Source organism: Condylura cristata, unplaced genomic scaffold (assembly GCF_000260355.1).
Source record: "Condylura cristata isolate star-nosed mole 26May11 unplaced genomic scaffold, ConCri1.0 scaffold00017, whole genome shotgun sequence".
Taxonomy (NCBI): domain Eukaryota; kingdom Metazoa; phylum Chordata; class Mammalia; order Eulipotyphla; family Talpidae; genus Condylura; species Condylura cristata.
In genome coordinates, this window is record NW_004567118.1 from 13,194,395 (window position 1) to 13,215,713 (window position 21,319).

General features: G+C 47.4%; 2 protein-coding genes across 3 annotated transcripts in view; both read right to left on the bottom strand.

Annotated features, from left to right (window-relative positions):
- HSF5 (heat shock transcription factor family member 5) overlaps window positions 1–127 on the bottom strand; it is a 35,818-nt gene extending 35,691 nt beyond the window's left edge. Inside the window, exon 1 of the mRNA XM_004684421.1 lies at window positions 1–127. This exon is cut by the window's left edge and continues 27 nt beyond it. Within this exon, the coding sequence (XP_004684478.1) occupies window positions 1–127 (127 nt within the window).
- Window positions 128–1,093: 966 nt separating this feature from the next.
- On the bottom strand, window positions 1,094–20,958 carry MTMR4 (myotubularin related protein 4). Of its 2 annotated transcripts, XM_012726472.1 has the most exons (19): window positions 20,886–20,958; window positions 19,668–19,706; window positions 16,028–16,117; window positions 15,550–15,666; window positions 14,958–15,040; window positions 13,096–13,256; window positions 12,892–12,988; window positions 12,601–12,714; window positions 11,652–11,848; window positions 11,285–11,413; window positions 10,675–10,786; window positions 9,993–10,188; window positions 9,615–9,800; window positions 9,358–9,528; window positions 9,081–9,235; window positions 5,275–6,676; window positions 3,890–4,000; window positions 3,575–3,663; window positions 1,094–3,363 (listed from the first exon to the last, which is right to left on the bottom strand). In XM_012726472.1, exons 2-19 carry the CDS (start codon window positions 19,668–19,670, stop codon window positions 3,186–3,188), a joined length of 3,591 nt encoding a protein of 1,196 aa, XP_012581926.1. In that variant the 5' UTR covers window positions 19,671–19,706; window positions 20,886–20,958; the 3' UTR covers window positions 1,094–3,185. The 2 variants fall into 2 exon arrangements, with proteins under 2 accessions (XP_012581926.1, XP_004684479.1); XM_004684422.2 differs by lacking the exons at window positions 19,668–19,706; window positions 20,886–20,958 and adding an exon at window positions 17,472–17,726.
- Between the last annotated feature and the right edge of the window lie 361 nt (window positions 20,959–21,319).

Genomic DNA, 21,319 nt, shown 5'->3' on the forward strand with positions numbered 1-21,319 from the left:
CGATGAGCAGCCCCTCGCCGCGGCCGTCCCAGCGGATCGAGCGGTACCGGGGGCTGTTCACCAACCGCCACAGTTTGGCGGGGAAGTTGTTGGGGTTGATGGGGGTGGAGAGCAGTGCCTCCTCCATCGCCCCCGCCCGGGCCTGGGCCTCGCCCCGCCGAGCCTGGCTCTCCCACCCCGTTCTCGATCCCCCCGGCCTTCGCTTCGCCCTGCCCCCTCCTGCCAGCGCCCCACCGCCGCGGACCTGGGGACCGTTGGTGCACGCACGAGCCCCTGCTGCGCCTTCCGACGCGGCCAATGGGGCCTCGAGTTCCCGCGCGCGGCCAGAAGCCACACAAACCGAGCGGAGCCGAGGGGAGCCGAGCGGAGCCGAGCTGCCCCTTCCGCCGCCTCGCGGCGGGCTGGAGCCCCAGCCGCTAGGGCGGGGCGGAGAAAGTCCCATTTTTAGCTTGGCATGCTAAAACCGCAGGTCTGGGGCTGGGGCTGGCTGCCCTCCGGCTAGTGTTAATGTCTGCAAAGAGATAAGTCCAGTTATGCACTTTGGAAGACTAGGATGTGTGCATTTCAGTGCAACCAGCGGGCGGGGATTTAGAATTCAGTAAGTGCACTTCTGCAGATACAAAGCCATCCTTAAGAACTAGAGGACTGACTGTATAATCTTAAATACTGACTGCTGAATTGCTTGTTTCGCCGAGAAAAATGGTGATGGTAATATACCAAGTTAACTTATTCACCTTTTAAGATAGTAACATTTTGCATATTACATTCTTTTATCCCAATCTCTAGCTCAAGATAAAGCAGAATGAAGTGCCTACCAACGTGGTATCAGAGAATAAACAGAGGTAGGATCCTGTGTACCGAATGTGCCAGATAGTAAAATTTTAGACATTATAGAGAAATACATCTCACAATAGGATAGAATTCTACAATATCCATCAGATTAAATCCCTATTGGTCAATAAATAAGAATATAACAAACTGCTGGTCTACCAAAAACATGGAAATGGTAAAGAAGGGATATGATTCAGTTTTATCTCATATTTTTTTAAAAAAAGTATATTTTCTTAGAAATAAATAAAAAGACCCAACAAAGCAGCACTAATATAGAGATTTTATTTAAATTGTATTGACTTTTTACAGCACATTGCATGTTTGTCACAACGCAACTGCACAGTTTGGATTTTTGGCCACATCATGTCACTTACACCCACAGAGCTCTGCAAGGAGTATTTAATGAATACATCTGAGCTGAGCGCTCAGTCTCTCTCCAAGGCCATGCAGTATGTTCACCGATAGGATAGTCCCTCGAAACAGCCAAAGTAGACAGATACAGTCTCCTCAAAAGTTACCAGTCTTAACTCCCCCAAAATTGGGCAGAGTGAGTGCAATGAAAGTTAATTAAAAAGCCACTCACAACTGGCAGTAAATTGTAATGATTAAGAAAATGCTTACAAGAGTTTTATATCAGAGACAAGGAATAATTTGTTACTTTTCAATGATCTCAGGAATTTCCTAGACACAAAATCTCCATTATTCAACTCCATTTAAATGGAAAAAAGTTCCGCTAGGCTGACCTAAATACGCCAAAACTTTTTAGGTTACATCCATGGCAAGTATAAAAGCACAGATGCTTCTCTGTAGGACTGAAGGAAGGTCAGGACAAATGACAATTCTTGTTCTAAATGCAGATAGATCCTACTTGTTTTCGAATGAATTTTTTTCTAGGAAGCAACATGAAAGTAGCAGACAGCTACCATCATTTTAAAACAGGATAAGCCTAAATGTAATTTACCTTTTTATACACCAACAAATTAAGGAAAATGTATAAAGGAATCCTAGTGTTTTCATTACAGATCCAAGGAGACTGTATCTGTCCCAACCACCACACATGGCTATATCACTGTATCTTTTGGTTAAGTGCCACTGGTACATAGTAAGATGAAAATCAAAACAAAACAAAACAAAAAAAAACAATGTTTGGTCCAAATGGACACATTTTCTCTCCCAATTTTGGTATCAAGGCTTATTCTCTTCTGTTTGGGTTCCATTGTTAAGTGCACAGAAATAGACAGCAGCATTTGTACTGAAACCCTCACATACCAAACAGCATATTCTAGGAGGTAAAAACCAAACACTAAATTCTACCCTCAAGGTGTCAAGTGTTCAGGATAAGAAGCAGTGTGACCCAGAGGAAGCAGCAGCCAAGGGGAAGACAACATGAGGGAAGTGGGCAATGGAACAACAACAAAAACAAAAATCCAACAAACAAAAAAACCAACATTGTTTTATTTTCATGCCAGGAGAGGATCAAGGTGGAGCTCCTGTGTTAGCACCAGGACAACTAGGAAAAGTCAGGCGCAAGGGTAGGGCACAATCAGCAAATATTTCACAAGGATAATTTCTGCTTTTCCCTTCTCATTCTTCATAGTGCATACCTCAAGAGCTGCCGCTGAGTTAACAGACTACTGCCTTCACAGCTCGAAATAACTGCTTTTTGCCAAGACTGAACATCAGCAGAGTTTCCTCTACTCCCAGCAATGTCTCACTCCCTAGAATTGTCCCCCTTAACTGAATGTTCACTGATAATGGCCGATGAGCCAAGTGAAAATACAGCAAACCCCCCACTTGCTGAACCAGTCTTTAAACCAAACTCCACAGAAAGACAGAACTAATGTAACTAGAGGGTGTGCCTCTAAAGACTGAGCCTTCATGCACAGACACAGAGCACAGAGGTACAGGGTATAATTCATTTCAAATAGGATAGGAATTCCTATCTTATATACTATAATCTGCTTTTTTTCAAGGTGGAGGAGAGATGGGTCTGGTTATCACTTGGAGTTTGGTTATACATATGCCTTTCTATTGCTGTTTGGGGCACATATCATCAGGCAGTATCTAAGAAATTATCATCTTATGACTTCCAGGAGAAAGAAGCTGGAGTCACCAACTCAACATTAAGCTTCCAGACTGGGTCTGGATCAGGACTGTTACCCCAAGGGAACAGGACCTCCTGCCAAAATGGAATTCCACTGCTCCAGTCTCATGGTACCAAGGAGGATGTCTCAAGATGGTTATCTTTGAGCTCTGTGATTTCATGAGCCATACCAAGGAACCTTCAAAACTACACCGGAAGCAGATTCTCCCTTCAAACCTGCTAAAATTGGACAGGTCATCTCCTCTGGCATTCAACTGGAAGCTGTAGCGATCGGTTTCTTCAGGTGTTGGCTCATGAGTTCCCTGGCACGAGATACTTGGATGTGCTCATAACATGAGTTACAGACGAGAACTGGGTCGTAGAGCTGTTGATCAGGAATGGGCAACTTCAAGTGGCAGCAGCCAGCACAAAATACATTCCCACAATTTCTGCCAAAACACAAAGAAGGAAGAGTTAATCAGGAATGCCAATATGTTGAGGATGGATGATAATCTAAAAGACTTTGAGTAAATACAGAGAAAAAGTGGAAGAGAACAAAAATCATTCCTAGAAAGTGGTCTCCATTTTCAGATAACTTCATCCACATATATGCATATGTATGCTTTATAAGCAGTACCAAATCATGCATAACATGATTACCTGCAATGGTGTCTTCGTTTGGCCAACCAAAATTCACAGTCACAGTTATAGCAATGTGATGCCATATGGTCTGGAACCCAGCGAGTCACCTAACAGAAAGCACAAGGAGAAATTTTGGGACCTTGTCACCAAAGGGGAAGAAAAACACTGCAAAAAGGAAAGCATCCAGAAGGAAATGACAAGATCTGTCTTTATAGCTGGTCACCTCTAGCCTATAAAGATGGCATTCATCTGAGGGAAAGTTCAGTCTACAGCACATTCATGCATCTCTTGACACTAAAACTCACTGGCTCACAAATATTGGCCTAGACATACCTCAGTTTCTTTCTTATCAACGGGTTCCCAGCTTGCTTCTGAAAGGCAGTCTTCACTGTGATCAGAGCCAAAATCTTCTGTATCACTGCCATCTGACTCCTTCAAACACGTCTGAAAAAAAAGCAAAGATATCGACACCATTACTAACATGTGCCAGGCACTGTTCTAAGTATATTACATGCATGAACTTATCTAATTCCTTACCCCAACTGTAATGATTTATACTACTACTACCATTTTACAAATAAGTCATAGAGATAGTTAAGAGCTAATAAGTAATAAACTGGGATTTGAAAATAGTGTTCTGATTTCATATCCATGCTCTTAATCATATGCTAAATCACAGTGCATAAAGATTATTTCTCATTTTGTTCTAAACCAAGGGTTTACGACTACAGCCCACAGGTCAAATTTAGCCCACTGTTTTAGTAAATCGAATTTTACTAGAAGAAAGCTATTTACTCAATTCATTCATGTGTTGTCTATGGCTGCTTTTGTGCTCCAACAGCAGGTCCGAGTAGCTGCAACAGCCTATACATCCCATAGGGCCAACGTATTTACTCTGGTCCTTTACCAAAAAGTTTGCTGATTCCTGTTCTAAACCACCACCCTGAATAGTAAGAAGTTGTTAGCCCCTGACAATCCCACTAGCAGAGAATGGAGAAAGAGAAGTGCCTGTGTAGATGACAAGACAGTATGGGCTTCTCCCTGGGGACTGCTGTGCCACAGCCCAAGGCCTCCCAATACAGCAAAGTATGGACGGCCCTCATCATCTCACCTGGAATATTCCAAAACATCCTAACCAGTCTCCCAGCCTGGGTTTCAACTGCCTCATCTACTTGACACAATTGCTAGAGTACTATTCCTAAAACACACATCTGATTGGGTTACTCTCTGGTCCAAAATTTTATTGTCCTGAGGGTAAATCCCTAAGAAGGGAGCTCAGGTTGATATTTTGAGTCCCCACCTACTTATCCACCTACTTATCACCTCCTACCACACTAACCAACCTCATGATCCCAGCACACGTATGCCTGTACCTGTGTATGTCTATACATACCACTGGCGTACCTACTGCCTCCATGCTTTATACTACCCAGCTAAATATGACACATTCTTTAGCACTGAGCTCAATTATTATTTTCTTAAGAAACTTTTCACTTTACCTAAGTCCCTCAGGCTTCACCCAATCTTAACAGTTAAGAAATCGATTCTAATTGTTCGGCTCTCCCAACAGACTTGAGCTCCTTGAGAGCAGGGACTATGTCTTTAATCCTAAAGCCCAACCAACTAACTCAGTGGCACACGCAACTACCCAGTGAATGGACACTGAACTCATGGACGGTGGAAGGACAGACTAAATGAGTAAAATACTGAATACTTACAAAATCATCCTCATAGTCCATAGGGGGTTCTGCTGGAGGGGCACAGCAGTGACGGATATCCAGTCTCATCTGAAGCTCACGCACCTGTCGACGTAGCTGCTCTACCTCTTGCTTGTACCCAGCTTCAATTTGCCGTAATCTATGCTGGATAACATCCGTGGGAAAGGGGAGTCCATCATCATCTAGGTAGAGGGGAGGCACTGGAGAAGGGCAGCTCAGTGGAATAGGCTTTATGCTGGAAACCTGCTTTGGGTGACCAGATAACCACATCCTGTTGCTTTTTCCTCCTGGACCAGTACAGTGTCCATTGGAATGACTAGAACAAACAGGAGACTTCACACCTTCTCTCTGAGCCCACTGACCCCCAAAGCAGGGCCCTGGTGCCCTCATCTGCTTACTGCTTGACCTCTTGCTACAACAGCCATAGGAAAGTAATCGCCGAGGGGTGGTCTCCCCACTCGGGAATGAAGTCACCATCCCTTGGAAGCTGTCCCAGTTGGACCCTAAAAAAGAAAATTCGCTGATCTGGCTTTGAGAAATTGGTTTACGGACCAATTCCAATGGTACTTTCCCAAAGCGAAGGTTTTCCAATACCTGACCATTCCTATTAGTCACTCTTTTACCAGTGTCTTCTTCCCCACGAATCAGATCTGGCACAGAACTGAGCTGTTCCTGGTGGGAGATACTTGCCACAGACCCTGGTGGTTCTTGCCTGAGCATGTCAGTGCTTAGATGTGCAGGAGTTTGGCAGGTAGCATTCGGTGGCTTGCAAAGGGTGCCCAGATTGTGATCTGGAACACATCTGTAGGGTCTACCCAGCACAGATTCTAGCTGGGCCTGCTGGGGGGTGCCTGTAATGGCATCCTGGGAAGACTCAGGAAAATCACAAATTCCATCACACTTGTTAGAAACAATTTTAGAGAGTGCACTGACGGCATCTTTTTCAGGGTAATGTTCAGGTGGCTCTCCTGTGCCATCTAAAGTTCTACCCAGTTCATCCTGGGCAAGAGGGTCTGGAGCTGATGCCTGAGTCTCTGCCAGAACTTTGATCTCAGGATCCAAGGTGTTGCTCTTCATGTCCTGGGGCATTGTAGCATTAAGCAGTTTGTAACCTGAAGGACAGCTTTTATGACTCTTGAAAGGTTTATTGCTTAAATAGTCTTTCTGGCTGTTGGGAAGATGAGAAGGAAGACCCATTTCTCCCACAGTCTGTTGAGGACCTCCAATTCCAGATTCCACAAAGGCTGTCTCTGATCCCTCGGGATTGCTGTGCCAAGGCTCCAGACCTACTCTGACCTCCTGACAGTGGTTATTCAGATTAGGGTCACTGGATGTTCGAGTCAGGGGACTGCTTGTGTCACAGGCAGAAAGAAGATCATCCATAGACCTAGTTTTAGGTAATCTGGAATGATAAATACAACCCTTCCAAGTCAGGAAACTTAGAGCCACCTGTAGTATACAGAATCAGAATCAAAGGCAGAATACACAGAAATAATGACATTTAAGTTTATAAATTGCTAATGTTCATCTCAAAAAGTATATTCTTCAAAAAATGCTGAATATCCTGTCCTTATAATCCCGGAATCTATCCTCAGTTTTCACAATCCTCACAATCTCCCTGGGTGGTCTTAACCACTCCCATGGTTTCAATAATGTTCTGCGCTGATGTCTTCTAAGTATCTCTTGCAGCACTGACTACAACATGGAAGCTTCCCTAAGTTTGCATTCAAAGAGTTCTAAAGGCAGTTGTGTGCACCAACTGGGTAACAGACATGTTAAACAATGACTGCCCTCGTTTTTAATGAAATTCAAACAGCCTGAAACCAATGAATATGTCAGGGAAATCTGCCAGGAAACAGACTTGCTTGACTCCTATTTTTCTGATGCTTCAGTCAGTTCAGCTCATGCAGAAAAATCACCCAAAGATAGAGATATAGTATAGCTGATTTCTTTGTTTGGTTTTCGAAACTTACCATGTTTTAAAAAGATATTTGTATTTGGTGATGGGAAACCCAAGGGGATTGTAACTGAGATGGAAAAATGCACAAAAATATGTAAAAATAAACTAATATAACAATAATAATAATAAAAAGATACTTGTGTTTGATTTTATTTTTGTGATCAATATTGACATTTTGTGTGGTATGAAATTCCAGAAAAGACAAAAGCAGTGGTTATAATGACAGACTCTGTAGCCCTAGACAGGGCTTCTTGAATCCCAGCTTGGTAACTTTTGAGCTCTTTGTTTGTAGCTTTTTATTATGGAAATTTTCAGACATATAAAAGTAGAGAGAAGTATGAAGAATTGCCATGTACTCTCTACCCAGATCCAACATCAACAGCCTATCATCCTCCACACTGACTCCTATGGGCACAAAGGTTTAATCAGTAATGCTGGTTAGAGAATGCCTAGGAGTTTAGAACAAAGAAGAAAGAAGAGAGAAAAGAAAGAAACCATCCAGTTAATGATGGTCTACACAGACAAGGTAGGATTTGAGTTGGGTATAGAAGAATGTGCTGGACTAAACAGAGCAGAAAGAGGGCAGGGCATTTTTGATCTAGGAAAGGTAGAACTAAAGGCCAGCTGGATAAACTATTAGAGAAATCATTTTCCTTTAAAACTTTAGGCCATTCATTCCTCCAAATTCCACTGTCTAATCTGAACTACATACAGCACACCACCTCTTAGTTGTCACCTAATATTTCAATTCCAAAATGCCTATGTTTCTTCTTTCTCCCCAAACTATCTCATTTTTTTCAACTTTTCAACATCTTTATAATACTAATATCCTCCTGGTTTGTAAACAAAGAGATTTGGTTCTCTATACTTTTCACTTCTACCCTCCAACATTCAAGTCAACTGTTAACGACTTCTCAAAAATGTCTCTGAAGGTCCTCCCTGGTAGCACGGAGATTAAGTCTCATCACTGTGAAGCTATTTGCAGCACAAGTTCAATTCAGGCCAAGGAGCTAACCCATGAGGTGCAGCAGACCTCTCCTGTCCTGCTGGCTGCTCCCCTCAACAGTGTATTCAGTAGATCTGCCTGATCTACTGTCCACTCTGCTTCTGGTGCTTCCTCTCATCCCCACCCCCAGCACCTCTGGCCTACACCCCAGTTCTTGTATGCATAAATAAATAAATTTTTATTTAAAAATTATTTCTATATGAGATGTTGAGAGTGTGGCGATAGCTGTGTAGTGATAAACATCTGGAAAGAGACACACCACAATTTTAGGAGTGGACCCCCATCAGGACAAGGATCAGGGAGGGAGGAGTTTCATTTTCTACCTTTATGTTGTTTAGCTTAAAAAAAAAAAAAGGGACCATGTACTACTCTAATTTAACCAACCTCACCCTACTCTCTCTCCCCTAATATTCAGCAAAGATAATTTTTAATTTTAATGTCCCCCTTTAAAATCTGGCCTTTTTCTGCAGGAGTATTGTGAAGGCCATGGACCTTGTGGGAACCACTTCTCTCAGAGTTGGATGCTTCTGGAACCTAATGCTGGACCAAAAACAGCAAACTCCCATGTCCACAAAGCTTCCTGGAATAGTCCTTTCTGTTGCCTTCTCCTCTCCCCAGCTGGGGGATGTCACACAAGGTGACAGTTGCACTGGAAAGGAGGTAACCAACTTTATCTTGAGAACACACAGAGTGGACTCCAGCGACAAGCCTGGGCCAAATTTCTCTTTCAGCTGACTCAAGAAATTGCTTTTAAATACTTCATAAAAGAAAGATGCAAGAAGCAAAGCAGTTACTGCCTTCCTAGTAGAGAGAGAAGGGAGCAAAAAGGGCTCTACTTACCTGTCTAAAGAGCGGCCAGAGAACTCCTGGCTCTGAGCCGCTGGAGAAAGGTAAAGATCCATGTTCTCCTCCCCAAGTGTGCAAGGAGATGATGCTGGCAAATAAACAGCCGTCCAGAGGTGCAGGGCCCGGACATGACACACAGGATGCAGAACCTAAAAGTAGCCCCACATTAGTGTCTTGTGAGATGTTCCTGGTCCCTCTCTCCCCACAAGCCTTTGGGCCAATGTTCTCTCCACTGACTGGGCCTGTTCACACAATAAGGGTTCAGACTTACCATGTCTGAGCCAGGGGTGTAGAGGAAGTTATGAAAGTTCTTATTGCCAGCTCGCAGAAGTGCCCACACAGAGCAAGTCCGTTTGTAGATATTACGCTTTTCTCGCTCACAGGGGTTGTTGGCCAGGAATGTGCCGTAGAGGCAGGAGTATGTGTGCTGCACCAGTTTGACCTGGAAGGCAAGACAGCTTGCACCTCAGGGTCTTGGCAGCCACCACCCCTCCCACCCCCACCCCAGCCACGGGCTTTAAGACTTACCAGGAATGCTTCGTTAAACTCAAATAGGCAAGGGAACTGCTTGAGCAACTGATGAACAGAATCAAGCCATTGGAGGAACACTGGGCACTGCTCGTTTTGGTCCTCTGCATTCTCCTGGTGGCCACAGCGATCTCCAAACTTGTGTCCAAAATCCAGCCAGTCAGACTCCACTAACACTTGGAAGCCCTGCAATAAAGAGAATCTAAGCACTGGGGCTTTCTGGAAAGGCTACTGTGCTGCTCCCCAGAGGATTACTGACACAGGAGGTGGCAGCTTCAGAGCACCTAGAGAGGTGACACAGTCACCAAAGGCCTCTTCTGGAAACTCCTCAAGACAGATCCAGAGGGCCCAATACCTCCACGCAAACCCTCTCAATACCTCCAACGTCCTGTAATACGGATCCAGCAGTATTTTGGCGAGGGCTACGATCTGTGGTGTCCGGTCCCAGCCATCTGAGCAGTGAACCAACACAGGCCGGCCTTCCCGGTCCACTGTATTAGCCACAAGCACAGCTGCCTTTAGCATCACCGACAAGTGCTGCAGCCATTTGGTGCTCTCCAGTGCCGACAACCAGCTACACAGAGCAGAAATCAAAGACTGTCACAAGGGTGCTAAGGCTACCATAGTCTTTCCACGTCCCATAGTCAGGCACCTAAAAAAGGCCTTAGTGAGGGCAGAAGCCAAGAGGTCCACCACATGACCTTATTGCCAAGAGAAATCTAGCAGGAAGAGAGATCTAATAGGGAAGTCAGGACTTCGGGTGACCAGAAGACTCTTCGGGTCAAAAAGGAACTGGGAAGGAACTTCACATGCTCATTTAACCACTTTCTTCCCCATTTCCCTGTGTTCTCTGAACGGCACACTGACCCAAACAAAAGGAACAAAATGTCCTGCAGCCAAGCAGAAGTGTTGGCCGAAAGTAGAAACATTTTAGTACAGGCCTGCTGCAGCCAGGCCCTCAGGCCTCCTGTACGTCCACACTTCCCATGGCCCCAGCTAATCTTCCAAGAACAAGGAGTACTAGGGGAGGAAGGATGGAATCGGAACAAGAAACACCTACTTGCTGGGATCTGGCATCTGACTACACACAGCCCGGAGATACTGGAAGCTGTTCCGGATAGCGTGGATATTAGCCATTCCCATGAACACGACCTCGCAGTTGGGGTAGTACTCTATTGATGTGGAAGAGGAGGGCAGAGCATGAGAGCATGTCCTGAAAACAGGCATCCAGGACAGAAGTGGTCCCAGAAGCACAGCTTCCCTGGTAGGGCAGAACACCCCAGGATGGGGCCTAAATATACTCTGGACCGCTGAATCACCCTTTTATGTCTGGCAGCTCTGGTGCCACACTAAAGTTAGCAGTAAATAATACTAATAACAAATGATAGCCATAGGGATACTAGTAATGACAATATATAATATATTCTCAACATATTAACTGCTCTATTCTATGCCAGTGATTTTATATATGTGATCTCTAATTATCCCAACAATCTGAAAGGACATATCATCCCCACTTTATAGGTAAGAAAATAAAATGTAAACAGCTTGAGCAACCTAAGTCAGAGCAGCATCCTGATCACAAGCCAGATTTGTCTGGCTCTTCCCACTCTACCAGGTGCTCCCAGCGCCCTCCTCACCACACTCAGACACAGGGAGGACAGCAATACCTTCACATTCACAACCGCCACCCTTGGCCCGGTTAGCCACTGCCGCTGTGTAGGATCGAGCGTCCAGAATCAGCAGCTTCTGAGGTGCTGCTGTGCTCTCCACTCCAGAACACGTTGTCAGGGAGGAATCTAAATATACAGCAGGGAGACCTTAGTCAGCCAGTCAAGCAGCCTCACCCTGGCCCTAGGCACACTCTCAGAAGAGATGAACATGCACCTAGAGCCTGCACACCCCACAGCCTCCCAAAAGACAGGGACTAGGTCCTCTTGTCATTTTCTTCCTATCCTCCCACTGAGACTCCCTGGGAGTCAGTGAGGACAAGGTGGGGACCTGATCCCTGGGTGGCCAGGACCTCCCAGACCTTACCGAAGTCAGTGTCACATGCCTCACTGGCATCACTATTCCCAGTGCTGAGGGAGCCCCCAGTGGTCTTTGTCCCTGGGTTCAGGGCACAAGCTTTAGCGATGGATGTGACCAGGTACTCATCATCAGCATTGCGCCATCCCCACCAGCTGATCTCAGGCTGGCTGCAGCGGGCAATAGCAGCCCCGTTGCGCAGGTGTCTGATGAAACAGAAGAAATCATGCCCTTGGCATTCGAAGCATCCAGAAACCTATAATGGAGACCCCAGTGGGCCAGACCAAGATCTCCAGAGTCAACTAGAGCAACCAGTTCATTCAGGTCATGCTAACAGCAAATAATATCTCTAGAAAGCTTCACAGTCTACAAAGCACATCCACACATTTTTGCAGATGGGCTCTGTAGTCCCAAGGTGACCATGACTCATCAAATCTGTATAGCACCTGCTCCAGGTACAGACACGCAGCAGGAAAACAAGTCTGAGGCCAGAACATGAATAACTCCAAACCTCACAGCCACTGTCTGCCTCATTCTATTTTGGCTATAATATTCTATACAGGGACTGCCAAACTTTTTCAGTAAAGAACCAGACAATAAATTTTTGGCTTCGTGAGTCAGCCAATTTCAGTAGCATTCTTCCTGCTTTTTAAAATTTTTTAATAATCCTTTAAAAAGGTGAAAACTATTCAGTTTACGGGGTATACTTCAAACAGGCCATAGGGTGAATTTGGTCCATGGGTCACTCCATTTTATGCGATAATTTTTACACACACACACACACACACACACACACACACACACACACTGTGAGACAGTTTTGTTTTAAAATTATTATTTCCCTACAGTGTGTCAATTCCCAGTCAACCAGGCTGGTTTCTGGCAAACTTCCATTTTTGATTCTTTCCTTATTGCATAAAACAATGGCCTCCCTACTTCTCGTCTTTCACTGCCTCACCTATATACAACCACAGGGATCCGTTTCCAGGAACGGAAGGAGGCCACGTTCTCCAGCTCTTTATCTGTGATCCACACAGGAACCAGCAGCTTCTGGGGGTAACTGGGGCACAATCTAGAAGAGACAGGGTCACCTGAGCTTAGTCTAAGACATGTGATAACAAGATCCCCAGGGATGGCCTTGTGGGAAGAAGAGCCAGGAACCCTCCCTCCTCAAAGAGCCAAAAGCTATGCCCACCGTGTGTGGAGGTCTAGACTAGTATTTTAGTCTCCCCCACCCATTCCCTCTTACTTGTAGTTGCTGTTGATATGGGACACTCTCCAGACATTCTGCAAGTCAAAGCCCATCCTCGAAAGCTCTGCCTCCTGCCGACATCGTATGTGTTCTCCTATAACACAACCCCATGCCTGTCAGCATTCCAAGTGCCACATCCAGGGGTCGAAGAGGAATGAGAATTAAGGTAAGACATTTCCCAAAGAGACAGCCTAGCCTCACCTGGCTGACACAGGTGTGTATGCTGGTCCTCCTCTGTCAGCCCCAGGCACCAGGCATGGTAGGCAAAGGCAAAGAGGTCCTCGGGCTTGGCGGGTCTTGCTGTGGCCCGGCTTAACCGTGAAAGCCACTCTTGGCACTGCTTGAAAGTAGAGAAGTGGCACCTACCAAGCAAAAAGCCACAGAGTGAGGCAATAAGTGGGTGTGCCTGGGGCCACAGGGTCAAAACCCAGTCACAGGGAGAGGAGGCTGCAGAGGAGGAGGTAAGGCGTCAGGACGCTGGGAAGGACCAGTGACAGTGGCCAATACCCAAGAGAGGTCATCTTTGTGACAACTGTCTTCCCAAGAACTCCTGTCCTTGTGACAAATTAATCCCCTCTACTGGCACCCTTCTATTTCTCATACAAAATCTAAGCACTACCACACATAATGGGGACCCGAATGGCTCTGATCCTGTGTCATTTCTCATGATCCCCAAGCGGAAACCCACCTTGGGCAGGAAGTCCGGCATCTCTCACTCCCATCACATTATTTCTCTGCTTTTGTTCCTTTAAGTCTCCATTAAGCCTAGCCACATCCAACTGATACTACGAACAGTTCCAGTCCCACTTTTTTCTTCAAGCCCTCCTACCTACATCATTCCACAGGCCCCTTTCTCTTACTGTTAATATGCCTGGAGTATTAAACACTAAGTTTTTCCCTCGCATACCGCCACATGTTAAATCTGCCTTCAGCAGCAGGACTTCAACCTCCTTAAAGGGTAAAACAATATGGATCCTCCTGAATACAACCAGGCTCAAAATTTGGCATCCTTTGAACAGCCACTGGAGTCATCTGGAACTCTTCTTTCTCTCTTATCTCAGCAAATGTCATCTCTACTGGCAAAAATCTGACTACTCTCACCATTTTGACTGCTACTACCTTAGACACACAGCCATGATCTGTCAGCAAGGTTACTACAATAGCCCACCTAGTCTCCCAGCTTCTGCCCTTGCTTTTGTCCCCACACCTCTTCCATCGATTCTCACTATAGCAGCCAGTGACTCTATTAAACATTAAACAGATGATATCACACCTTTGCTCAAAACCCACCAGTCGTTTCTCATTTCTTTCAAAAGTAATAGCCAGTCATTATGACAGTCTGACATCCCTTCTCACCTCTCCGATGTCCCACTACCTTCACCCACGCGCACTCCACTCCAACTACACTAGCCTCCCTGCCATTATTCCAAGGACCTACCCACCTCAGAGACTTTGCACTCACGGTTCCCTCTGTCTGGCACCCTCCTTTCCTCAAAATACCCACATGCCACCTTTTCCATGCAACCTTCTCTGATCAGTTTGTTTAATGCTACAACCTTCATCTCCAAAACAACTTCATATTCCCTTTTCCTGTTTTACTTTTTACCTTTATAAACTGACATTTAATATATTTTATTCATATGGTATTTATTTCTGGTATCTCCCCACTGAAATATAAGCTCCAGAGAGGCATAAAATTTTGTCTGTTTGTTCCCTGCTATATCCCCCATGCTTAAGACAGTCTGGCATAGAGAAGGGTACTCAGTAAATATATACTAAATGAAAAAATATACAAACAAGAATGTGCTTACTCGGTGACAGACACTGTCTTCAGTGCTTTCACACACATTATCTCATTTAATCCTTACAAGAACCCCATAAGCTAAGCAAGTTCTCTAGTTCTCAAGACACTGTGGGCCAGTAACCTGACCTCCGAGGCAGGGGTTTCACTTTTTCCTCCAAATGGGAAAGTGAGGCAGTGTTTTCCTTTTCTGCTCCACAGAAACCCTGCAGGGAGAGGTCTGGACGAGATGAAGGCCTAAGTGTTGCCAGGCTGCTCTCACCTCACCACTTTGGAGTCCTTGCAGGCAATGTGCAACTGGAACATGTCACGGCTCTCCACACTGTCAATCATCCGGAGGGGCACCTGTAGGCAAAGAGCAAACTGAAGCTCAGATGTCGACTCCACATCATTCATCAGCGCCCAGATGTTATTATAGCAATAGAAAAGTAGAAAAGAGATATCTACCAAAGGCCTGTTAAATGCCTGGTAACCGTGCTTAATTCTCTACATATGTGACCTCAATTATCAACCACAAGGACCCTGACAGGCAGTTGTTTTCACCCTGTAAGATTAATTAGAAAACTGAGCCTCAGATGACTCAACCAGGGTGACAGAGATGGTAAGTGGTATTCTTCCAATAAAATCTCTGTGCCCCTTAGAAGGGCCACCAAAAAAGTGAGAAAGAGAAAGAAACAGAATGGGAAAGATATCAACCTACATCTAGAACGAGACAGGAAAACAAAAGGTTAGTGAGAAAAAAGAAGGCAATTCCAACTTTTTGGAGACTTGATCAGACAGAACTCTGGAGCAATCCCACCTTGACCCTCACAGGGATTCTGGCTTGGAGGTGGAAGAATAAGATAGAAACTCACGTTGATGACCGAGTCCTTGAACTTGATATGCAGCCGGTAGTTGGAGATGGCAATCAGGGCATCAGCCGCCCGGCCCAGGAACTCCACTCCCTCACCCTGTAGCACTGTGAAGGGTACCTGCCAAGAGCAGAGGAACTCTCAGTCCGGAAGTAAGTTACTCTCCATTCTCTTCCCCACCCTGTGATCTGTGAGATCCCCTATGGAAAAGCTGAACCAAGACAGGAGAGAAGAGTCCTCTCCACGGTAACAGTGCCAGGCAACAACTGTACAGTAAAGCTGCTTTTCCTTCCCTGGGGCCAAAAGTTCCATAATGCTTACAGATAGACTCCCCTCCCTCCAGAGACCAGGGATCAGGAAGCCAAAACTCTGGTACCATGGCTCCCCTTGGAATACTTTTCTTGGGGGTGGGGAAAGAAGGAAGGGGTTTTTAAACCAGATAGGAAGCTCCACCCAGTAAGAGCCCCCAACTTCTCCTTACCTGCAGATTTTCCTCCTCTTTCACTAGTTCCTTGGGGGGAAATAGATCCTTGGCTTGGATGTACTCCAGGCTCGGGGGCCCCTCCTCACCCTGTGGGTAAGGCCTCAGGCATAAGTAACCAGGTTCCACTTGGCCCGTTTGCCCTCATTCTGCTTCCCCTTCCCAACCAGAAAGCCCATATACATCTCCTATACATTTATGAAAGTTCTGGTCAGGAGAAGAAAAAAGAGACCTGGCTTGGTGGGAGACAGGGCAAAATGGAGGGAGCACTCAAATATATTAAGCCTAAGTGAACAGTAAAGTCCAAAGAGGAACTAGGAATCTGTGTTCCTCAAAGAGGGAGTATCCTATAGAACCAAAATTTCCAAAATGGAGATAAAACAAAGGAAAAAGGAAGTACTGTCCCTGGAGAAAAGAAACTAGGTGTGACAGTTGGTTATAGAGACCAGAGGATAAGTAAGCACCTAAGGCCACCAAGGCTTAAATCTAGTGAATGAAAGAGACAAAGAGGAGTGGGTCGGGGGATTCAGTCCTTGCCTCTAGAGGGCCTTCACGGATGCTTTCAAAAGGAAATGTGTTTGGGGGCTGAGCTTTAGTCCAGTTAGGCTCAAGCTGCTAACAAGCCCCCACCACCTGCCAAGCAACCTGTCCTGCCTGCTGATCAGAGGGGAATTCCGGAGAAATACCCACAGCAAGCAGAAGTAACTCCCCTCCCAACCACCAGGGAAGGCAGAAGAGGGGATCCACGCGCTTGAGAGGAACTAGTAGACCCAAGGACAGCCAGGGGAGAGGAGAGGCCTGGCAGACACCCATGGGGGGTTGGGGGGGGAATGGGAACATCTGAGAGGACAGATGGGGGAAGCTGGGAAGAAGCATTAAGCCACAGGGGGAGGGGGGAGGACTGGGAATGATGCAGAGGTATGGAGCCCTGCAGAGGCAGGAAAGATGGAGAAATGAGGCTGTCTGGGGGACAGTCAAGGAGAAAAGAGTGGCGTGTCAGGTGAGAGATGAAATGGTGGAAGGGGGAGGGGACCGAAGCCAGGGAAACAGCTCAGAAACCCTGTCTACCCGACTAGACCCCTAACACCCCAGACGGCCGACTACACCCCACACCCCCAAGCAAGGATGCTGCGAGTAGAGCCAAGATGGAGAGTCGGAGGTAAAGGGATGTACCCCTGCAGGGCGGGGCCTGGATCTGCAGTCAAGGGCAGTGGCTACAGGGCCAAGATGGGTCACAGAATTTCCATCCCTGGCTTTCGACAATTCCCAGCACCCTAAATTAAAAGAAGTCCAAGAAAGAAAAGGAATAACCCCCTTCTCCTAACTGGGACCTTGGGAAGGGGGAGGGTTGAAATTCTGAATCTCAAGCGCTGGCCCTGGGCGGGGCCGCGGGTGCTGCAAGCGTAGGGGCCCCGAGGCCCCCGCAGGCGGGGCCGGCACTTACGAAGCAGCTGAGCATGGAGCAGGAAACGCGGGCGGTCAGGCTCATGGTCGCGGGCGGTCTGGGCCAGGGCACATGTCCCGGGAGCCGCTGCGCTGCCCGCCAGTCCAGAGCGCCCGCCGCATCCCGGCTGCGGGGACCCGCCAGGTGCAGCCGCGGCGGCCAGGAGGCGAGCGCGCTGGCGGCAGGGCCTCGGCGCGGATTCCGCGCGCCTCTCCCCTCCTTTCCACAATGGAGCGAGCCCTGCTCCGCCTTCCCGCACGATCGCGGAAGGGAGGGGAGCTCCGCTAGCTGAGGGCCTGGGATCGCTCGAGGTGGGGGGGGGGAGGCGGGGGGGGGCGGGGCAGCTCCTCTTAGCCCCGCCCACCGCCCTAGGCTCCTCCCTCCCTAGGGTCCCTGAGTCTTGTGAGACGGGTCCTCCCCCAGCGTCTAGGGGCTTTCGTGAGCCAAGGTTGTGGGACTGCCCTCCGACTGCGCAGGAGGGGACAGCAAGACCGCCTACATCTTTTCATTTCCCATTTCCCAGGTGAGCCACTCCTTCTAAGCCTATGCCCTCCCCCAAGCCCTGTTCTGAATTCCCAAGATGGAGTTCACCAAACCCTACCCCCACGCCTTTTCCAGTTTCAGGCTTCTTCCTTTCCCTCTACAAGCACCACCCACTACACCCTTGTTCATCAGTGTCTTCCAATACCCTGAACTCACTAAACTCCTTTTTGCCTCTTAGGATGGACCCCGTTTTGTGCCACGTCTCCCAGAAAGGGAATTTTTTTTTTTTTTTAATTCCAATCCCTGCCCAGCACTACTCTTTCAGCTCCATCTCTCATTTTACATCCTCTGATCTCTGACTAAGAAAGTTCTTATGGGAGAAAAGAATTTCTTAGTTTGGGAAGGAAAGAGTTGCAACTGTGGGCCACAGATGCTGTGCAAAAACAAAACTTGAAACTCCCCAGGACTACCCAGGGAATTGGGTGTAGGTCTGAAGAATAAGAAGTAGTGCTAAGAGGCTCAAAAAGCCACCAAGAAGCACCGAAGGAGTTGGCTGGAGTCCCATACTGTGACTGGTAACTTCCAGAAACCAGGGGTTTGGTTTGGTGGCAGGGAGGAATGGAAGAAAACGTTACAGACATCTTGTGTGAACCAGATGTGTTTCAAACATCACAGGATGCTCTTTCAGCAAAACCCAAACTAAACCTTATCCTCCTTTACCAGTGAAACTTCAGGCTTAGAAAGTATGCAGTTTACCTAAGGTATTTAAGCATTAGTTCTAAGATTTGAAATTAGACTAGGCTGACTCTGAAGCCCATGGTTTTTTCGGGGTACACAGACAACGATAAAGAGTTATTACCACTAGGTAGTGGCTAGGACCAGCAGACTTTCTGAAATGAGACCAGAACAGTACTTTACACCATATACCCACGTGTCTCTAGAAGGAAAGAGAGGAAGGAGAGTGTTCTCACTATCTGAATTCCTTAAGCTGTTTCTAACCATAAGGAACACCTGCATGAATGGAATAGATGCAGTCTGAGAAAGTACCTGGTTTGTGCCCAGGCCTGCCATCTGCACTAAATTCTCAACTCACTGCTTCCTCCTCCTACCTCTCAAAGGCTAAGGGATTCCCTGAAGGAAAGAGAAAAGGGCAATTACAATTAATAGAAAATACACAGGGTCCTTATACACCCCCACCTTCCTTCTACTAATATTCTGAGCCCATTGAGAGGACTATCCTGCTATATCCACTTAGATATCATCAACAAAACCTTCATGGACAGCAGCTCCTTGAAGCTGGAGAAGGCCCACTGAGTCACTTGATACAGCAAACACAATATTCGAGAAGCCCACTAAGAAGTACACGGATCTTGAAATAAAGGAGGTCAGACTTTTCAGACAAGAACTGAGAATACCAGAAAAGCAAGAGGAGAATCATTGTGAAGGGTCAAGAGAATCAGTAGTAGTGAGAGAAGGCATTATGGCACACGCAGAAGACTTCCAGAGGCTTTATGTTCCAGTGCTGTATGCTGACTGATGTTTTATAAAAAACAAAACAAAACAAAAAAAACCTTAATTTATGTGCAGGGCAGATGAACCTGTTTAGTAGCTGAGTTGTCTGGTGCACAAGGTCCAGGAATGGCAGAGCAGTTTCACAAAGAAAGACATGAGAATGACAGAAAACACAATGATTTGAGGGAGAAGAGTACTCACCATTCTACCGTGGTGAGGGTCCTGGCTGCCTGCTTCTCACTGTAAAGAGAGAGAAACATCAGAGTAAAAGAGTAACACTAACATCCATAGAGTCAGCAAATGTCACACACCTACTCCTGAACTTCTCTACACTGCTTATCCTCCTTCACAGAGAATCCAGCCTCTCCACATGTCACCATGCCAGAGAGAGGGAATGAGAGCTACGTGGAGAGAAAGCAACAAGTGATCCTGTAGGGCATGAAGTCAGCCATGTTCTGAAACAGGAATGAGAGTCAGCCAAGATTACCCAGCAGCACTCAGTAGCCCTGAAGGAGACTTAGAAGGAGAAGAACACTACAAATCCTATTCTTTGTGGAGAGCAAAAGAACTGCCAGCTCTGAAGAAACAGAATGCCCAACCAGGACTCACTTCTGGCCTTCATGGGGCCATGAATCCACAGGAATGCTCTCTAAAAGTCTAAGTCTGCACCCACCTGACCTGTTTACTGGGGGCAGAGTCCAGAGCAGAGGACAAGAGGGAGGGGACCACAACCTGTGATCAGAAGGCAGCAAAGCTGGACAGGTCCTGCTGAGTGTACTTGACACCCCGTTGGGTGGAGATTAGTGGGAGGAAGCTACACAACAGAGATAGAATCAGGCCAGCCCAGGTCTTGGCGTCAGTATCTGTCAAATGGACGCAAGCCACAGAAATTTCAGGATGGGCCTCCTTGGCCCACTTTGAAAGCCACTTAAGGCAGTCAGGCCCAGGTTTCATTGACACTTCCTTTTATGTCTGCTGCTCGGGCTCCGGGGCAATTCAGTGAAGTCCCACGGAAAGCTGTGAGAGTAAACGCTTCCATCTGGGGTCCTGCCGACCTCCCGATCACAGCCCACCCTCTCTCTCGGGAAACCGGCATGCGGCAAGCCAGAGGTGCTGCCTCACCTCCCACTGGCACACAGTCTCAGGGAAATCGAGGGAGGGAGCGAAAAAGGTAAGGACCAGGCCCCGGAGGCCCACGGTTCCCAGACCTAGGGAATCGGGCCCCACAGGTAAGGGAAGGGGGGCGGGATAGGATGGCAGGGGAGCCCAGGTTCTAGGGGCGGAGCCTAGAGGCTCGAAGGCGGGGCCCCGAATGACAGAGGGCGGGGCTCACGAAAGTCGGTGGGGTCGGGGCGGGGCCGGGCAAGACGCTGTCGGTGCGGTTCCTAGACTGGCAGTGCACGGGGCATGGTGACTCACCCAGGCGGCGTCCGAGGCCCGACCCTCCGAGGCCGAGCTCTCACCACTTCCGTCTCCCGCAGCTGCCGAGGCCGCGCAGCTTCGACCCCACCACGGTGCCCCTCTCCCCAACCAATCGGGTCTCAGTTCTGCGCCCGCCCTGGCCAATAGCCACACCAAGTCCCGCCCTGCCCCCACCACGCAGCCGCCGCCCTCACTGTTCACAACGCTCATTGGTCAAGTTGGGCAGACGCCCTCCCAGCCTTTAGCCTATCGGGTGCCAGGAGACGACACTGTAACTGGAGAGAGGAGGTGCGGCGCCGGAGAAAAGATGCGGCCAATGGGAAATCACAGCGCGTCCCTGCGACAGCCAATGGTGAAATGCAAAAGAGGAGCTGCTGATTAAGGCTCCAGGGGCCGGAAGTTAGGGCGACCGGTCGCCTACTGGTAGCGCA

Bases quoted from the DNA above. Each gene is read 5' to 3' on its own strand.
- MTMR4 (XM_004684422.2), bottom strand. From the start codon at position 17,516: ATGAGCCTGACCGCCCGCGTTTCCTGCTCCATGCTCAGCTGCTTC. The intron at 13,257-14,957 runs GTGAGAGCAGCC...TTTGCTTGGTAG, and splicing joins AAGGACTCCAAAGTGGTGAG to GTGCCACTTCTCTACTTTCA. The intron at 10,787-11,284 runs GTATTGCTGTCC...CCACATCAATAG, and splicing joins TGGCGGTTGTGAATGTGAAG to AGTACTACCCCAACTGCGAG.